General features: G+C 41.6%; 2 protein-coding genes across 3 annotated transcripts; one reads left to right on the plus strand and one right to left on the minus strand.

The window, feature by feature from the left end:
* Positions 1-70: 70 nt before the first annotated feature.
* On the plus strand, positions 71-6,088 carry LOC118118289 (ras-related protein Rab-11B). The gene is made up of 5 exons (XM_035171346.2): positions 71-287; positions 2,636-2,831; positions 3,944-4,137; positions 4,456-4,536; positions 5,394-6,088. The coding sequence occupies exons 1-5, from the start codon at positions 248-250 to the stop codon at positions 5,537-5,539; spliced, it is 657 nt and encodes a 218-aa protein (XP_035027237.1). The 5' UTR covers positions 71-247; the 3' UTR covers positions 5,540-6,088.
* Positions 6,089-7,374: 1,286 nt separating this feature from the next.
* Positions 7,375-11,939, minus strand: LOC118118135 (E3 ubiquitin-protein ligase MARCHF2). 2 transcript variants are annotated; one of them, XM_035171048.2, is made up of 5 exons: positions 11,592-11,939; positions 10,359-10,632; positions 10,052-10,247; positions 9,748-9,957; positions 7,375-8,736 (listed from the first exon to the last, which is right to left on the minus strand). In XM_035171048.2, the coding sequence occupies exons 2-5, from the start codon at positions 10,541-10,543 to the stop codon at positions 8,581-8,583; spliced, it is 747 nt and encodes a 248-aa protein (XP_035026939.1). In that variant the 5' UTR covers positions 10,544-10,632; positions 11,592-11,939; the 3' UTR covers positions 7,375-8,580. The 2 variants fall into 2 exon arrangements, with proteins under 2 accessions (XP_035026939.1, XP_047198036.1); XM_047342080.1 differs by lacking the exon at positions 11,592-11,939 and adding an exon at positions 10,846-10,865.
* Positions 11,940-18,819: the final 6,880 nt, after the last annotated feature.

The raw sequence follows: 18,819 nt of genomic DNA on the forward strand, positions 1-18,819 counted from the left end.
CACGCAGCTGAATGGTACAGGCACGTCAGTAAGGAGCGCCCCCTGTGGATGGTATGTGAGGCGCAGGGACTCCTCCCCTCCCTCTGCAGAGTTGCAGCTCGCCCCTGACAGCCGACTCTGGCGCAGACTCCCAGCGCAAACATTCACCTTTATTTTGATTCTCCTGCCGCACAGCGACCGTCCACAGCCGCACTCCTCCGCACATCCTCCCCCGGAGCAGAGCAGCGTCGGAGCGGCCTCGTCTAGAATGGGGAACCGAGACGATGAGTACGATTTCTTGTTCAAAGGTAAAGAAAAAAATGACTGCAATGCATTCTCCCCTCTACTCAGTCTGATACCCACAAAGCTGTGCTGTGTAAATCTGCCGCTGTGTCGTTGTCGTTCACCACATGCGTGTTTAAAATTTTAAGGAAACAGGACTACTGTGTTTTTTCCCCCAGGAGCTGATAATCGGTTATTACAACATACTGCTGTCATTGTGACATTAATCCGCCTGCAGCTGTATTCATAGGTGCGGAGGATGCAAAACCCTGTCAGCCTTCTTCATCTTTTATTATTAAACTTTCATCAACTCACACAGCAGCATTAGACTCATGTATCTCCTGATATTTGGTGCTTTCCTCCTCATGTGGCTGATTAAAGGCCTGTTATCCTGATCAATAAGCTCCATCCTCAGATCCCACAGCTCTTATTGACAGGGGAGATGCAGCAACTCATAACTCAGTGTACTTTATGATGTTATTGTGACAATCATAGACCTGGGCCTGCACCAGATGCAGGTCCATGTTTGCATCCAGAAAGCCTCCCTGTGATCGTGATATCAGCTCCTGTGGCACATTAACATCCTGGGCCTGCAGGAGCCAAAAGGCCATTTAGATGTAACAAAGTATCCTCTGTGGGATGAATAGGGCATCTGCCGGAGGCTCTCTCTCTCTCCTTCCTCCTCCCTGTGTCTCTCTACCTCTCCCTCTGCCCGAGCCATCGTCTGTGTGTGCCCGGCTGGAACAGGAAGGGCAAGGCAGCCCTGAAACTGTCGATTCAGGATTCGATGGAGCCTGTTATCAGCTTCCTGCAGCCCGAAACAGCACCATGTCGACAGGGACAAAGTTCGGCTCTATTTCCTTTTGTGGATGGAGGGAGGGAGAGACAGGGAGTAGAGAAAACAAAAAGAAGAAAGCTCCACGTCTCTCTGTTGTGCTGTGATCAGCAGCAGCCTCCTGAGGTCCTGACACCAGCACAGCTCCTGGTCAAAGAGGCCTGATCAATCACTTCTCCTCCCGTGACTCATTTACCACAGCTTTAGACCAGGCCTGGGTGACTGTTGTTGTCTGGTTATACAATGGATGCTGAATCGTAGCTGTTCAGAACCACTGCTGCTGCTCCACAGAGACTTTGTGGTCAACTTGAAGTATTTGCAGCTGTTTTCTTATTTATAATGTTGGTTTCAACTTCCTGCAGCGCTTCCTTGTACAAACACAATGAATCTGTCCCTCTACAGTGTTTTCAGAAAGGTTTCAGCAGTTCACTATCTGATTATCAACACTCTCAGAGTGATGTGGCCATGGCTTATCTCTTGAGTCGTGACAGGTCAAGCTTAAACATTTTAAAGATTGAAACCCGACTGATGTGGATTTTTTAAGGGAGCAAAGAATTTCTATAACAAACATCGACTAATATATATTTATATATATATTTTAAGGGCCAACCAATGCATCAGTCAAGCTCTATTATAGACGCATTGTGTAAGTAAAAATGCTTTATTCCCATTTATTCAGCTGAGCACATTCTGTTCTGTGAAAAAAGGATTAAAAAAAACTCCCCTGTGCTACATTATTTAGCTTTTTGGGTAGTTTGCAGAGAATCAAAAGAGACCAAACCACCTCTTTAGTTGATAATCCTTTAGGCCCCAAAATGCTTTAATTCTAGTTTGAGATATTTCCGATAGCTTAAGTGGAATAAGTGTTGTGTCTACTCATTTAATCTATGTAAGTCATCCTCTACAGTCACACCCAAAATATGGTGGATATGCAGAACGCCTAATCCCAAAGAATGGCTGCTGAGTCGGTGAATTATCTGTGAAGCCCTCAGGTGAAATCTAGCAGCAGGTATACAGCTCATTTAGTTCATTGCAGCACACATGAATTATGGGTTTTTGAGGGAGTGCGGCAGTACAGGCCTGTGTTTGTCACCAGGTCCCACATTGTTTTTGATATATTGTGAGGCCTTACTGTTGTGTTGATAAATGGTGCTGAGATTTCATTTTTGCAATGTGGAAGAAAATCTATTGTTTATTTCCAGAGACTCCAAAATGAATCCACGAGTTGAACTGAATTGAAAATGAAAAGGCACACTCCAGAGCTTTAGTGACTTGTAACACAGGTTACATAATGATTCAAGCCTTGTATTTTGTTATTTGTTGTACTCCTGCTTTAGAAGTGTGTGTTTTTCACTTCCCATAAATCATCTGACACACACAAATATGAAGCCCCTGTGTTCTGTTGAAACATTTAGGGGCACTGCTTTGTGCAATATCATCATTTCTTGGATCTAATAATACATATGGCCCATCCCATCACACATACAGCAGGGCACACACATCTCACCCCTGCCCGTCTCCTTCTCTCTCTCCCCACAGTCGTGTTAATCGGCGACTCAGGCGTAGGGAAGAGCAACCTGCTCTCCCGATTCACACGGAACGAGTTCAACCTCGAGAGCAAGAGCACCATCGGGGTGGAGTTCGCCACACGCAGCATTCAGGTGGACGGCAAGACGATAAAGGCTCAGATCTGGGATACGGCGGGACAGGAGCGCTACAGAGCCATCACCTCTGCGTGAGTCCATCTGTGTGCGGTGCAGATAGTTGTGCCTGCCACCCAACACCCCTCTGTGTGGGGATGTAGTTCAGCAGGCAGTCACAACTGACACCCAATCCTGAAGGCCACTACAAATGTGGCCAATTGTTGGCTGTGTTCAACAACACCCGGTTAAAGAGGAAGATGGCACTTTTAAAATAAGTAGTATGGTCACAGATGAAGAAGGTGTTAGCTGGTGGTTTGAATCTTTTGAGTTAGACGTAAAACATCAGGAAGAACATTTGATAACTTGACATTCATACATTTTATAATCTTATGTAAAATATAAGAATAGGATTGATTGATGTTTTATTAATGTATCATGCACATTATGTGCCCAGCCTGAAACAGGCCTACAAGACACCATTATTAAGAAAAAGAAAAGTACAGAAATGGAAGTAGCAGCATCAATACCACAATTAAAGATTTATAAACAAAGGCAGTCAACTTCTTATCATTAATTAAAATTTTAATATTTAAATACTTTATATTTGCATCGGGAGCGGGTCCTCTCTAAGGAGGCAGCCATATTTTAGTCCAAAATGGACAAACTAAACACTTTGAGTTTTTATGTCAACTGAAGGGGTATTCAGCTGCAACATGAAACTTCACCACTAGATGTCACTAAATTCTACACACTGATCCTTTAAGTTTTGTAGGACACAACCACACCACAAAGTCCATTTAATTGCTGTCTGGAGCTTTTTCTTCTTACGTGATTACATATATTTATAAATAATCAATTGGCAGAATAAGACACAACATATTTGTGACCATGATAGTGTGACAGCCCAACAATGTTATTTGAAATGTGACGCCTAAATACTTGAGTCTTTTGAAGTGATCACTCAAACAGAAAAAAACACCTGCAATATTTTGGCCATCAGCCTTTTTCATGAAAGAAATTTGACATGTCACAGTTTGGTGTAAATAATAAAATTGCACTCTCACGTGGTTTATGAGGACATTTGACTTAAAGGGAGTCATCTTAACTCAGATGAAATGATAGTAACACTGGTTTTCCTGCTACTGGTCAAAATCTCTGCTGTGAAATTATGCTGTTTCTAAGGTTTATCCTGGTCTGGTTACAGATACTACAGAGGGGCGGTGGGAGCACTCTTAGTCTATGACATAGCCAAACACCTGACCTATGAGAATGTGGAGCGCTGGCTGAAGGAGCTGAGGGACCACGCCGACAACAATATCGTCATCATGCTGGTCGGCAACAAGAGCGACCTGCGCCACCTCAGGGCCGTGCCCACAGATGAAGCCCGGGCCTTTGCAGGTACAGAAACTTAGGGGACAGAGGAAGGTTGATTTGGAATTTGGGGAAACATTAGTGTTTTTTTCAGATGTTTGATGCATCTGCTTTTTCGCTTGTGCTGCTGTAACAACTAAAATCTCCCTCAGGGGCCAACAAAGTGTTTTGTTACCTCCATGATGAAATACTCTTTTCCATGGTCTGTCTGTCTTGTAAATTAGAAGAGAGCATCACAGAAAACATTACTTTGTTCTTCTAAAGGTGGCAAGAAAAGAAAATGTAACAACACTTTGTTCTCCTCTCTGACTGCTATAAATTTGCATTTTCTTTCTCACTCCACAGAGAAGAACAATCTGTCATTCATAGAAACTTCAGCGTTGGACTCAACAAATGTTGAAGAAGCCTTCAAGAACATCCTAACAGGTATGCTTACAAGCAGAGCTAATAATTACTTGATTTAACATCAGACATGAACTGTCCCAAGTGTCCAGACAGTTGTATCCAGACATTCTGCGGACTTTCTCTTTCACATATGGAGAATGCAGCAGCAGATAGTCTGGATCAGACACATTGAAAACAACAGGAAAATCTCCAGATCGTTCAGATGACGGTGACCGGGTATTGCCAGGATGCAGGAGGCAGGACATTATGTCCATGTGCTTTTGTCTCTAGGACATCACCAGCGGTGTCGGTCAAAAGCTCTCGAATCTTGTTGTCTTTCCAAGTAGACATCTTCGTTGGCGTCTTCTATGTGATTGAAACCTCTTTAACATATTGGGATATTTGTATTCTTTTTAGTTTGCCTATTTTTGGGACATTTCTAACACGCCGACATCGACACACCCACTCACTTACAGTGAATCCTCTGGACATTTCCTGCTGTATTCTCACATGGACTCATTTGGACATTATCCAGAGCTTTTTCTATAGGGATGGCTGGAAAAGCTAAAGATTGTCAGGAGCAACGGACTCAGACATTTGCGTTATCACATGCAGCCCCTCCGGAAAAATTCAGTAGAATATCCTGACGTCTTTGCGTGTCTGATGCAATTCTAAGTTGAACCTATGATTTTACTTTACAAGGCACTTAACATTGTGTGATGTTAGAACTGTCAAAAACTCATTGTCTAGAAGGAAAGCAATTACCTGGATTAAATTACACACAAATGTTATAAATGTTGTGTATGATAAATGTGATGGTAACTAAACTTGTGTATAAAGATCTTGATCAGCATTTGGATTCAATGGGTCTGATCTGTTTTCCTCCGTTTCATCAACAGAAATCTACCGCATCGTCTCGCAGAAACAGATTGCAGAGCGGTCTGCCCACGACGAGTCCCCGGGAAACAACGTGGTGGACATCAGCGTGCCACCAACCACGGACGGCCAGAGGGGGAGCAAACTGCAGTGCTGTCAGAACCTGTAACACATGGCAACCATCCCTCCTCACCTGGGTCGATTATTAATTGAAATCCACAGTGTTTGTGTGCTTCCATCAGCCTGGGTTGCGATATCGTCTGAGTCCGCACCTCGTAGATCAGTGGAGTCAGCTCCGTTACTCCATAATCCATCAATCCAAAAATGAAGTGTTTGAATTGATTTCAAATAGTAATCGGCCACAGGTACAATCTGCTACACCCTAATGCAAAAGAACAGGACTGGTGGTACCTTGTAAGTATCTACCATAGTTACCCATGACAGAGTAGCAGAACAGGCTTGTATGCCCAGATGTCTCCCTGGTAGATGGTTATTGCCACATGCTGGAGGTGGGGGGTTTGAATCCCACCTGTTTCAGTTGTACCAGCAGTCCTGTTTTTGGACTCCCCTGCTCCTCCGGTCATCATCTCAAAAGTGGTTGTGACGCTACTGACGCTTATTTCATTTTGTGTAAAATATATTCTTTTGTTTGTTTTGATTTTGATAGCTCGTCTGCGCACATTATATTAATGCCATGAAATTAAATTTTACAATATTATGTTTCTGTGGTCCTTTTTGTTGTTGTAGTATATACACACTACAAACTATTCAAAGACTGAAGATACATTTTTATATTTCATATTATTACATTGTTGTGCCTAGGTGAGATTTTACTATTGTGACAGGTGATGGTTGAACTGCCATCTACTTTAAAGGGATGTTTCCCCCCAAAATGAAAATTCACTCAGTATCTACTCACCACTATGCCGATGGAGGGGTGGGTGAAGTGTTTGAGTCCTTTAAACACTTTTGGAGTTTCAGGGGTAAACGGCATTGCAGCCAAGTCCAATACAATTAAAGTAACTGGTGACAGATTCTTCAAATGTAAAAAAGAAACAGAAAAAAAACACAAAATGGCTCCATACTGGCCCATAAGTGTCCGTAAGCCCCAACATTCAAATTCGACATGAAATGGTGTCATTTACACCATGGTTTTAGCCTTAATGTCCTCTGTGATCCACACACGAATGCAGTGAAGGATATCAGTGGACATTTAGGCTAATAACATGGTGTAAATGACACGAAATGGAATTTGAACGTCTTTAGTGTTTTGTGGAATCAAACACTTCACCCACTCCTCCATCGGCATAGTGGGGGGTAGATAATGAGTGAATTTTCTTTTTTGGATGAACTGTCCCATTAAACAGAATTAGGTTGGCAGTGAATGGTAAATGCACTGTATTTACAGTATATAGTACTTTTCCAGTCACATCCTATATTCATGCACTTTTTCTATCACACACTATGTACGAATTTTTCCATCCATCCATCATCTTTACAACTTATCCTTTGAGCGTCATGGGAGGGCTGGAGCCAATATCAGCTCAAATTGGGCAACACCCTGGACAGGTTGCCCGTGTAACGCAGGGCCGACACACAGAGACACAACCATTCACACTCATGGTCAATTTAGAGTCTCCTATTAACCTAACCTGGACCTGCATGTCTTTGGACAGTGGAGGGACGCTGGAGTACCTGGAGAAAACCCACACAGACGGAGAGGAAACTCAACACAGAAAGTCCCTGGCCGAACCAGAATTCGAACTGGGAACCTTCTTGCTGTAAGGCCACAGCGCTAACAACAACCTTTTCTTTTTCATTGCAAAATAAAAAAGATTAAATTGATACCACAGTACCAAATTGTACTTAAGTGTAGTATTTGAGGAAAGACTCTTTGTTAAATGAAACAACAGTCAATCATTAGATATATTCCCAAACATTAGATGGAGCTCATAATAAAAAGAAATATCTAAAGCCACCAGACAAACCACAGTTCACACTGACTGAATCCAGGAGTCCCTCTTGTTTTATTGCACAATAACCCAACTTTCCAGGGGATGCAGCAGGAAGACTACAAGAACACAAATACTTTTGTTTAGCATATGCTGCATACATTGATTGACATCTCAATACAAATTCTTGTTTTGCACCTGTACTGAGTAGCAGCCTACTTTTGATACATTTGTGTTTTATATAATTAGGATAAACGTCTGTAATCTCACTAGTCAGAACACTGTTTCTCTTCTATTTAAAGTTGCATTTGTTGTGATGTAGGTCATACTACTGCTTGTTGCTAGGCGGTTTTAATTCATGAATGGTGCATTTACAAGTGGAGCAGGGCCATTTGCGAATGCACTTTTATGACAATAGTAGAAACGTCATCCAATTGGAATGTTAACACTTTTCCACATGTCAATACTATGTCCTGACACGTTACAGCGCTGCCGTTTAACGGATTCAGTTCGTGTGATCCCATATATTACAATCTTCCCTGACCCTGTGACAAGTGTGATCGATGTGCGCCGCTTCAGCTGCTGTCTGAAAAGAAAAGACATTATTTGAGCGTCACCATTTAGGCAGCGATGATAAAAGCTTTACCTGGAAATTTTGAAAGGGTTCAGATTATAAACAAGAGCGACTGTTGCCCTTTACTTGTCGAGAAAGAATATTCACAGATAGTCAATCATGTTTTTGTAGATTATTGTCCTCTGCTGGGCTACTGGCTACCCATTGTTCAAAAACAGCTAAATACATTGTGAAGGGGCATGGGGGAATTATAGGTGGTGTGAATATGTTTCATATTATACTGTAGTAGCATGCTGATTCAGTTATATCCTGCTACATTAGCTTGTGTCTTAGTATGTCATAGGTTTGTGTCACGGATGTACAGTCGGGCTGGTTTGTCCATCGTCCATGTGTTCAGTCGTTCAATTCCCAGCACTGGCTGTCCGATGACATCTCTGTGTTTCAACATCAAACTATGACTCCGGAATGAGTTCTTCCCTAAACCACTTCTGTGGTCAGTCAATACCGTAGTAGTTTACATCAAGTGCTTCAACAAAAGAAAACAGAAGGAGAGAGTAGCTCTCCCCTCTCAGAATGGTCCATTGAAGTGCAAAAGTTCATTAATATGATTAATTTTGTTTTTAAAGAGCGCTTCCAAGGGCATCTTTTTTTTTTTTTTATATTCCTCTTGCTGCTGCTCCGCACTCATACGATGGTCTCATCAGTCATTTTCTTGGTCGACTTGGTCGGCACCGAACGCTGGGTGGTGTGTGCCCCCTTCATGTCAGGCATGAGCAGACGCACTTTCTGATTGGTCCTCCTCCACTCCGAGTACAACTGACAGTGATAGCGAAAGGACACCTGAGATAGAATGGAGGATGGGTGGGCGAGACGGGAGGTGATGGAGGAGAGAAAGACAGTCATCAATTACACTGACACCCAGATATTTGAGACAGAGTAGTACGATTGCAGGATAGGAATTAAATGCTGAAGCTGCTGCTTGACAGGTGCTCACAATCTGAAAGCAGAAATTCTAATCTTTGACAGTTTGTTATTTTTATGGTTCTTTTGCTGAAAATTAAAAGTGCTGGTTTTTTGAGTAAGATTTCAGATTGACTGCACATCCTACTTTTAAAGAATATGATCCAGTTAAGTTCAGATAAAGAAGAAAGCCAGTTCTTACTCTTCTCAATCACACAGGGACCAGAGCACAATAACACAATTACTACAATAATCAGGAGCAGAAGATAAATCTGTGTGGCTGGTGTTCTGTGTATACGTCTGCTTGTGATAGTTTTCCACATTAAAGTAATTAAATTAAGATTAAAAGCATCAGAGCAGTATTGCACATCCTGCATGTGGGCTGTAAATATTCCCCCGGTCAGGTAATGCCAACTTTTATACCATATGATGACGAATGATTGGTAAACGTGAATATACAGTAAATTGTGTCTGTAATGTTATTTTTTACAACAGTTAATGCTTTACTACACTACATGACATAATTTTCTGATATCATAGCGACATCATGATGACATCATTCCAACCATTTTAGCATAGCTTAATATTTGCAGTACAAAAGCTCCAGGTCGTGTGTATAGTATAATTTTTTTAACATTGCATGATGTTTTCTGCCTTGATTGTGATCACTTTACTTATATGATGCCATATGATGTGGAATCACTTTCTGATCAATACAAGATTTAGATTATCTCTCTAGCCCTATTACTTGAATGAGATAAAATGTGTTTTTCAGACCATATGTTTGTTACCTGAAGATGCCTTCTCAAGTATTATTCCCTCCAGGTTCAGTAAAAAGCCCAGAAACCATTTTTTTTAAAGTTACAGGAAAATTATTTAGTGATTGGTTACCAGTGTCCAGAGGATGTAGATGGTGAAGAGAGCAATGGTGAGAGCGATGAGGCCGACAGCCTCGAGTCTGCTCTTCAGCTGCAGGTGGTCCTGGGCTCCCCTCAGACACAGCCAGCCGGAGATGGCTGCCAGGGGCGTGATGAGAAGGAAGCAGGCCATGTCGCAGAGCAGCGTGCGCTTCTCACTGCGAGGGCCGGGGTCCTTCAGCCACTGAGCGAGGGAAAAGTGAAAAAATCATTAGTGGATCTGAAAATGAACTTTACTACAACTCAGTTACTATTACACAAAGTAAAACTTCTCTAACCTGTGTGAGTGGTTGCGGTCGCCGTTCGATAGTGAACTCTGTGTGACAGAGCTCACAGTAGCTGGTGTTGGAGGAGGACAGCCACTTCTCCAAGCAGCTCTTGTGCACTTTACCCAGCGTGCCAGTGCAGTCGCAGGGCGAGAGCAGAGTCTCTCCTCCAGCTCCCTCGTGACAGATCCGACACATACCCACATCACTGTGCAGAGAAACAGACAAGCAGAGGGGAGCAATGATGTGATGATTAAGCAGCGCACAATTAAATTAGAGTAGAATCATTGGGCCCCCAGCGAGTTCCTCCTTCTCTTACCTCTGCAAGCTCACCGCTTTGACAACAGTGGAGAGTGGGCGGCCATCTTTAGCCGTAACCTTGGCAATGTACTGGGCCTGGGCAGTAGAATCAGACTCCTCCGAATCCTTGGAGGCGTCTGATTCAGCGTTCCCAGAGTAATCACAAAGGGAGCCAGGTAGGTGGCAGCACCCCGACGAGGACATGGCTCAGCTGAGGGCGACAGTGATGGCGGAGGCAACTGTAAACCAAGTTCTGTCTCCTCTCCTCCTCTGACCACCTCCAGAGAAAGTGCCTGGTGGAGATGAACAGGACACAAAGTATGAGTGAAGTGGAAGGACTACATAAGAAGAACATGATGTTACAGAGTGTCAGCCTCTCAGGAGATCCTTGAAAAATATGCCATATTTCATAACATCATAAAACTGTGCTATACTCATTTTCTATCTGTGAAATTTCAATAACTTTTTTTGATATTTCCTTGTGTTGATACTTGTTTACTTATTACCTCAGCCAAGGAGGTTGTGTTTTCACCTCTGTCCTTTTGCTAGTTGGTTGGTCTGTGTTTGTTTGTTTACATGTTTCATGAAATCATGATAATAATTAAACGGTGTTAGAAAATGAATACATCACATTACTAGACAGTGAGAACACGGTGACATTTTTGGTGACGCTTGGAGACCGTGGGGAGGGGGAGGGGGAGGGGGGCCTTGACAGGAACTAACTGTTTACTACTACTACCAATACCACGGCCTGCATCCAGACTGATGTTATCAACGCGCTCTTGAAACTTCCTTTGCAATGTAACATGTGACATGTGCGAATACAAACACATGAATTGAGTTGAAAGGCTCGGACGGTCAAAACAAAAACAAACCACAGAACCGTAACAGCGATTTTTTAATGCGCATTCAGCCTCCGGAAGGTTAACACATCCGATCCCCCATGTTTGACAGCAGGAAAAGAAAACCTCACTCTGTCAGACAGCGGCATCTCTGTAAATCTACGTTTCACACTTCAAATCACCCGATAAACATTTCAACTGTCACCGCTCCCGTCGGCCCAGACACACAGATGATCTGTGCAGCGGTGTTGTGGTTAATGTACAGCCGCGGACAAAGGCTCCGTTTGTCTCTTGAGCAGAAAACCCCAGTTAAGCAGCTGTCAGACCCGCAGCCTGATGTGCGTGACGCTGGTTTGCAGAAAAGCTCGTAAACGACGTGTAAATCAGATGTTAGGGTGAAATGTACTCACCCGACGGCCTCTCCACCCCCTTTTTCCTCGCTTGGCCTTGGCCTTGGCCCTGTGTTAGCCAGACACAGGCTAGCGGAGCTAACTAGACAGCCCTAGCTCCAGACTGTGACATTGACGTCTAACCAAAAGCTGCCGATACGAGGGGAAACGAAACGCGGCCACATGCGCGGTGTCCTCCCCATGGCTCGTGGAACATCTCTCCCCGGCTGGTTCTGTCTGAAAGCGCGAAAATAGACGGCTGCTCCTGCCTGGGTTTCCCAGACGCGGCTAACGCAGCTAGCAGGCTAACATCGGACAAGCCTACCCCAGCGTCCGTCAGCTGTGCTGTGGTCATGTGACACGTGCTGCCTTCACGGACATTAGTCATAATGGAATAATTGGCACATCGGTCATTAACCTGTTATCACTGTGACAAACACGACCGGTATGTCTGAGGGGGCGGGGGGGTGACTGGGATTTTATTTACTGCTAAGTGTGATGTCAGACAGGAATTCTGTAAAAGCTCATGTGCTTTATTTGATTACTTTTGACCAATTACTTTACATAAGTGAGTTTAACAGCTTAAACTAAATTAAACCAAAGCATCCATTACAACTGCATGGTCTGTGTAAATGTGAAACACTTTAGATACATTTAACTATTTTATATTAATGAGCAATGACCATGGATTGTATATGAAAGACAATGACTAACCTAACCCTAACACAAAGGCAATGACACAACCCCCCCTGTGCAACAGCAGTTTACAAGGAGACGTGAATGCAACGCACAGTACAAATAGCAACACATCTGTCTGTTCGGATTAACTAAAGCTAAAATGTTTCATTTTTTCACTGCTGATTAATTTTAAGAAGGAAACGACCATTGCCCTCCAGAGAAACATCTGGCGCAGGTCGCATGTCTAATCCAACCCGCTAGGTGGCAGCATTTAGTGAACACTACAGAGATGTCTTTCCTGGTCCACAGAGGCCTGACAGGTTTAAGACTGTTGACCCTCAGGTGAGGAGCACACACACTGAGAGATTCACATAACGACTCTGGAAGAGACCAATATTATCTTATATTAGTGTTTTTTATAATGAGAAAGTGAAGGGACAGTGAGATCAATAGAGCTAAACATAGAGTTTGACCTCTATTTAGACATATTTTATTTATTGGTATCCTACAAGGGCAGGACTTTATCCACATGCTGGTATATTATATTTAGGATTTGTTGTTTATTTATGGTGGTAACTGGTAATATAGTTTCAACCATAGGCTGAGCATAAAGAAGGATGACATGAGTGCTCCCCAAAAGTGAAGCTAAAGCACCTCGGTTGCCACCTTGTGGCTGGCTGCAGTATAGGTCATAAGTCGAACCTCCTCCAGGTTAATTGATATGACATGGACCAAATTAATGAGTAAAAGCCCATGTTACCCAAGATGATTTCTGTCATTGCAAGTAGTTCTTTCCACAGTGATGTATGTCCAAGTAATTTGTCCCATAAGAAGTTTGTGTCTCCAAATACACAAGATGGCAGCGTTCTTATCCAGGATATTTTGGTTTCATTTCTGGATAGTGGCAGAAGTGGAGACACGTCAGTCTATACAGCTAAGATCTACCATAACCCAGTAAACAAACAAATAACAACAGAATCAAGTAAAGGAAGCAGGAAACCCAAATGGACAGGCCTATGTTTAGGCCTTCTATTAGCTCTGTTACTTTAAATCAACAAACAATAGCCAGCATCAAATTTGTGAGATTACCACCCATGATTAAATACCGCTTACATGTTAATACAGCAGTGATAATAGTTGAATACTGTTGTTTTGAGCCAGGTCATTGACATTTTAAACCTTTCTGTTTTGGGTTATAGTCCTTGAAAAACAAACAAACTCAATGACTGCAAAAGCAAATGTTTTGAAAAGTCCCCTTGACAAATCTGTTTCAGTCCGCCCATCCTCGTAGTCTGCCCTGTCCCTTCTGGAACAAAACTGAGTATTTGGTTGTGTGTATATGCAAAAAATTATATTTAAATTAATGATACATTATGTAGTAACATGCAACACATGAAGACTTATAAAATGTACCCATCAGAAATTCTTAAATATCCCTTTAGTGTAACCTAAAATAGTAACCTCCACATGTCTTCGTTAATCATTAGTCAAACAATATCTATTTTGGTCATAATGCCCTGTGTTACCTTCTCCCCCCGTATCTTTCTTCTCATTCCCTTTGAACCCAAACACTGATAAAGAGGGAGTCCGCTCGTGGTGTGTTCCTGCACATTACTGGGAAACGTGCACACACACACACACACACACACACACACACACACACACACACACACACACACACACACACACACACACACACACACACACACACACACAGAGGTTTGCGCAGCGATCCCTATTAGGACTTTGCGTTACCTTACCTTAACCATAACCAAGTCATGCCTATCCCTTATCTTAACCTAATCATAATTCATATCTTACCACTTACCTTAACCAGGACATTATAATTGAGGTTTTGCCTCATTAGGACGAGGCTTTGGTCCCCATGAGGTCTACTGGTCCCAACAAACACAGTGTTCAGTGTTTATAACAGAAAAGGCAGGTCAGCCATTAGAATGTCTGCACAGGGGGACAAAATTGTCCACATTAGGCCCCTCATCCACACAAATGCACTCCAGCACCAATAAAAAAAACAGGACTTGTGCATGGAGGGGAGGCTACTTTGTGACAAATAAACAGCAGAACAATATTTACAGCCCTTTCTCTGTGTTTGTTGTCAGTCTCAACTGTTGCCCTAGCTGGCTCTCCCACAGCAGCATGTTGTCTACCTCCCTCCTCCTCATCTCCTACATCTCTCTCTTCATCAGGTACAACTGTCCTTCTTAAAGCCTTCCAATGTTGGAAACAAATCACACACTGATCAGACTGTTCAGCTGTACCATGTGTGTTTTCTCAAGCTTGTGAGTCATCTCTTTTGCTAATACCTCTTGTCCTCCCCTAGACTGCGTAGATACTTGAATGAACATTGAATGATGGGGCAAACATTCACTGTCAGAGTTAAAACATTTACATGGATGTTATCTCCACTTGTATGAGCAATTGGTAGCAGGTAAACCAGCTGTCTTTAACAACAACTCTCCTTCCTCCTGCATACGATCATGTTTTGACTGTGTTATGACTGAGATAGACAGACATCTGATTGGCCAAGATCGAACTGCGTTTCGTTTTCTACATATAATTATTTATCTATAACACACACACACGCTTGTCTCTCAATAGTTGTGAGGACACTCATTGACATAATACATAATACATAATACATTCCCTAGCCCCTTACCCTAACCTAAATATTATTCCAACCCTAACCCTAAAACCAAGTCCTAACCCACAAACAGCCCATTACATTTGTGAGGACCAGCAAAGATGTCCTCACAAAGTCAAAATATCCTCACAATGATGAACCAAAACTGTCCCTCATAACTTTAGATAGACATGTGCACTCACACACACACACACACACACACACACACACACACACACACACACACACACACACACACACACACACACACACACACACACACACACACACACACACACACACACATACACACACACACCTCCCAGACCATGTCTCTCATTAACTTCCCCATCCAGCTATTTGGTCAAAGTCCAAAAGAAATCATGAGACACTACCTCTCCGCATGTGTGGGATGTCATGAGACATGTGTTAGTGGACTTTAACATGGACAGGCACACAAATGCACATGCAGTTCATTTACACGCCATGTTTTATTGTAGAAAAGCAAGACTATAACATTTATATATTAAAGTTTCGATAGAAAACTAAGCATTTAAATGTATTTATTGTAGAACTGCAAGACTATAACATTTATATATGAAAGTTTCTATTAAATATTAAGTAGTAAAATATATGTGTGTGTTGGTTTCAAGGTTTCAAGGTCAAGGGCATGTTTTGTTTGATCTCTAGTTTTTTAGTCAGACAGCCAAAAATAAATTGTATATGCACTATGCACACACTCCATTAAGTTTAATAAATGCAATATGTTTGTTGATATAACTGGCCAAAAACTAGGTTTGTATTGTATCACCTGTCTGTGACTTTAGGACTCACCACAGTGTCTGTGACGTCAGAGCTCACCTCAGTGTCTGTGACGTCAGAGCTCACCTGTCTGTGACATCAGAGCTCACCACAGTGTCTGTGACGTCAGAGCTCACCTGTCTCTGACATCAGAGCTCACCAGTGTCTGTGACGTCAGAGCTCACCTGTCTGTGACATCAGGACTCACCAGTGTCCGTGTTTCTGTGACATCAGGACTCACCAGTGTCCGTGTTTCTGTGACATCAGGACTCACCAGTGTCCGTGTTTCTGTGACGTCAGAGCTCACCAGTGTCTGTGTGTCTTTGACATCAGAGCTCACCTGTTTGAGTCAGTGACATCAGAGCTCACCTGTCTTTGTGTATGTGACGTCAGAGCTCACACGTCTTTTTACTTCAGTGCTCCTTTAAGTTCATTCATTCATTCATGCATTTTCCTCTGTTAAGCCAAGAACAGTAAAGTGCATTTTCAAAACCTTTGTGAGATGTGTATCCGTATCCCTATATCATTTAGCTCAAGCACCACAGAGAGAAACAGGGACAGTGAGACACTCAGAGAGTGCGACAGACAGGCAGACTCATAAAGACAGGCAGATTGCATAATTTATTCTCAGCGTTTTGCTTTCAATAACAGTATAATTCAGTTGCTGCAGTTCCATCTCGTGATCCTTTAAACTGTCTCCAGGAGTCCTCATGAGCGGGACGGCAGTAATTTGGTTTCATTCATTTTCCGATGGAGTCCACGTGAGACGGACACTAACTCGACCGTGCTGTCTTTCTCACGATACGTACATACACTCAACACACAGCTTTTTGCCTTTTTTGATGAAAGACCTGCTCTTCAATGCCAGTCAATATGAAGCAGGTATAATGATATGTGGTGATATCTGGATATACTTTGAGTATCACTTTCAGCAATATTAATAGGGCTCACTTAATATATTTTCTACTTTTGATATTTTGTTGGTGCTACAGGGTCTTTTTTGATAGGACCACATTTAGTAAGGCCCTGGGAGAGGGATCCCTCACACGTGGCTCTCTCTGAGGTTTCCTGTCCTCAGTTAATACTTATTTTTGGGGTAGTTTTTCCTTTCTCTTGTTGATGGTTAAGGACAGAGGATGTCACACTTTGTTAAGACCTATGAGACAAATTGTAATTTCTGAATATGGGCTATACAAATAAAAATAATAATAAAAATGTCAAACTGATTATTGATTATTCATAGTGTGCATTTACCAAAGTAACCAAGAGTACATCCAAATTAAGAGGGGAGCCTGATTAAGTGGATGCCCTTCTAAAGTTTGATATACTCTTTAGTACTTTGGGAAATACACACCACTGGAAATAAGTTTGATGACCCTATTCTAATTATCACTGTCTGTCTTCCAGTGTTTAGTTTGTGCCTAATAAATATGATATTGACTCAACATCCCCTCAAATACTTGTTAAAGCTGCATTGGATTTCCATAGAGATTTCATCCAGGACCATTCTGAGTATCACCACGTGTTTATCTATCCATCAGAGTGTTTATTTTTGATGTTTTGGACTTTCACCTTGCTCTCACCGTATTGATTTAAAGATATGAATAGTCCCGCTGGCCAAAAACAGAAGAGAAAACCTGAAGCTGATAATAGTTCATCTCCAAATTTATTACATACAGTAAAAGTAATCCAATTTAGACCAATCAAAAGCAACCTCTTTCAATCTCATAAGTAGATGAAACAATTCATTTGTTACTGCAAATGCTTTTAGTTCACAAATCTAATAATACAACTTTTAAAATAAACAAGACTAAATAGACAAGACGCACCTAATATTTCACTTATGTAAATATAAGGCAGCATTTTCCCTGGATATGGCAATTTTTTTTTAAAAGAGCAAAATTTTCTTATTTGCATTTCGAACAATGTTATGTTACAACCAGATTTTTATGTCAATATTTGGATTTTCAATCTTTATTTAAGGGCAACCCACTCATTTACAGTTTAACGTGTAATAGTTCAGACACCATCTTCCTTTCATCTCCTGAGTCTTCCACCAAAAATCGCCATATCATGAGACCTGGTTTAGCTCTCTAATGCAGGACACAACATTATTGTGAACCCATGACTCCAACTTGTCATACTGTGCTCCCAATTACAAAACTGTGCGGATTCCTTCAGCTGCATAATCAAATCACCCCGGCTTACTATTCTGAATGTAGTCAGCCGATCACGATGATCACAATGATTGCATGTGAGGACCAACGTGCACTGGATTTGAAACAGTCACTTGGGTTAAAGAGCTGACTCACAGTTTTGTGTACATTCTGTAAATTAATTAAATTAAAATACACAATTTGTAACCTTAATTAGAAAAACTTTAGTTAATTTGTGTGAAAACAATTGAAGTATTTTTTGTCAATGTAGGAATATACTTCATTACACTGATACCGTAAATCTAATAACCCTTAATAATGGCATGTACTTTAAGGCACACTACTGCAAAAATAAAAAAAATTGTTTAGTATCATCAGCAGAATAAGAAAATCTATGAATTTTGACCATTAGCTACCACATCACCTGAACCCATACTGTAGGAATTAAAGACTTTTTGCACATGAGCCTCCCTCTATTTAAACAGTATAATAGGACAATAGAACCTGATTTATTGCCAAAAAGATTTTCCACATGCAATGAATTTGCTCTGGTGTTTGGTGAAAAGGAAATCTAAGTACTAAGTGCTGCAGTTCTAGGAGACAGATAATGACAGGAACCTAAAAGTAAGAGCAAAGAGTGAAAGCACAATCAAATTAAATATGTAAAAACAAATTTAAGTTAAAATGTATTAGATGTCTACAATATGAAAATATGTGAAATATGACACGGAGGGATTTGGCTTTGTTTGAGAAATATAAACACAGGAAACAAGAGCAAAAAGTGAAAAGAGAAATCCTACCATAAAAAACAACCTACTTGAGAAAAAGTTAGAAAATTACAAAAAGTTTTTGAAAATATATGTGCAATAAATGACAGATAGATATGGCTCTGTGTGATGAGGGCTATGGCTCACACACTGTTCTCTTCATTTGAATAAACACACTTAGAACAACTGCTGTAAATACTTATAAT

The sequence above is a fragment of the Hippoglossus stenolepis genome, chromosome 11 (genome assembly GCF_022539355.2).
Source record: "Hippoglossus stenolepis isolate QCI-W04-F060 chromosome 11, HSTE1.2, whole genome shotgun sequence".
In the NCBI taxonomy this organism is placed as follows: Eukaryota; Metazoa; Chordata; class Actinopteri; order Pleuronectiformes; family Pleuronectidae; genus Hippoglossus; species Hippoglossus stenolepis.

Coding starts and splice junctions, on each gene's coding strand:
- LOC118118289 (XM_035171346.2), top strand. CDS start 248: ATGGGGAACCGAGACGATGAGTACGATTTCTTGTTCAAAG. Junction 288..2,635: donor GTACGATTTCTTGTTCAAAG/GTAAAGAAAAAA, acceptor CTCTCCCCACAG/TCGTGTTAATCGGCGACTCA. Junction 2,832..3,943: donor TACAGAGCCATCACCTCTGC/GTGAGTCCATCT, acceptor GTCTGGTTACAG/ATACTACAGAGGGGCGGTGG.
- LOC118118135 (XM_035171048.2), bottom strand. CDS start 10,543: ATGTCCTCGTCGGGGTGCTGCCACCTACCTGGCTCCCTTTGTGATTAC. Junction 10,248..10,358: donor AAAGCGGTGAGCTTGCAGAG/GTAAGAGAAGGA, acceptor TTCTCTGCACAG/TGATGTGGGTATGTGTCGGA. Junction 9,958..10,051: donor GACCGCAACCACTCACACAG/GTTAGAGAAGTT, acceptor TCCCTCGCTCAG/TGGCTGAAGGACCCCGGCCC.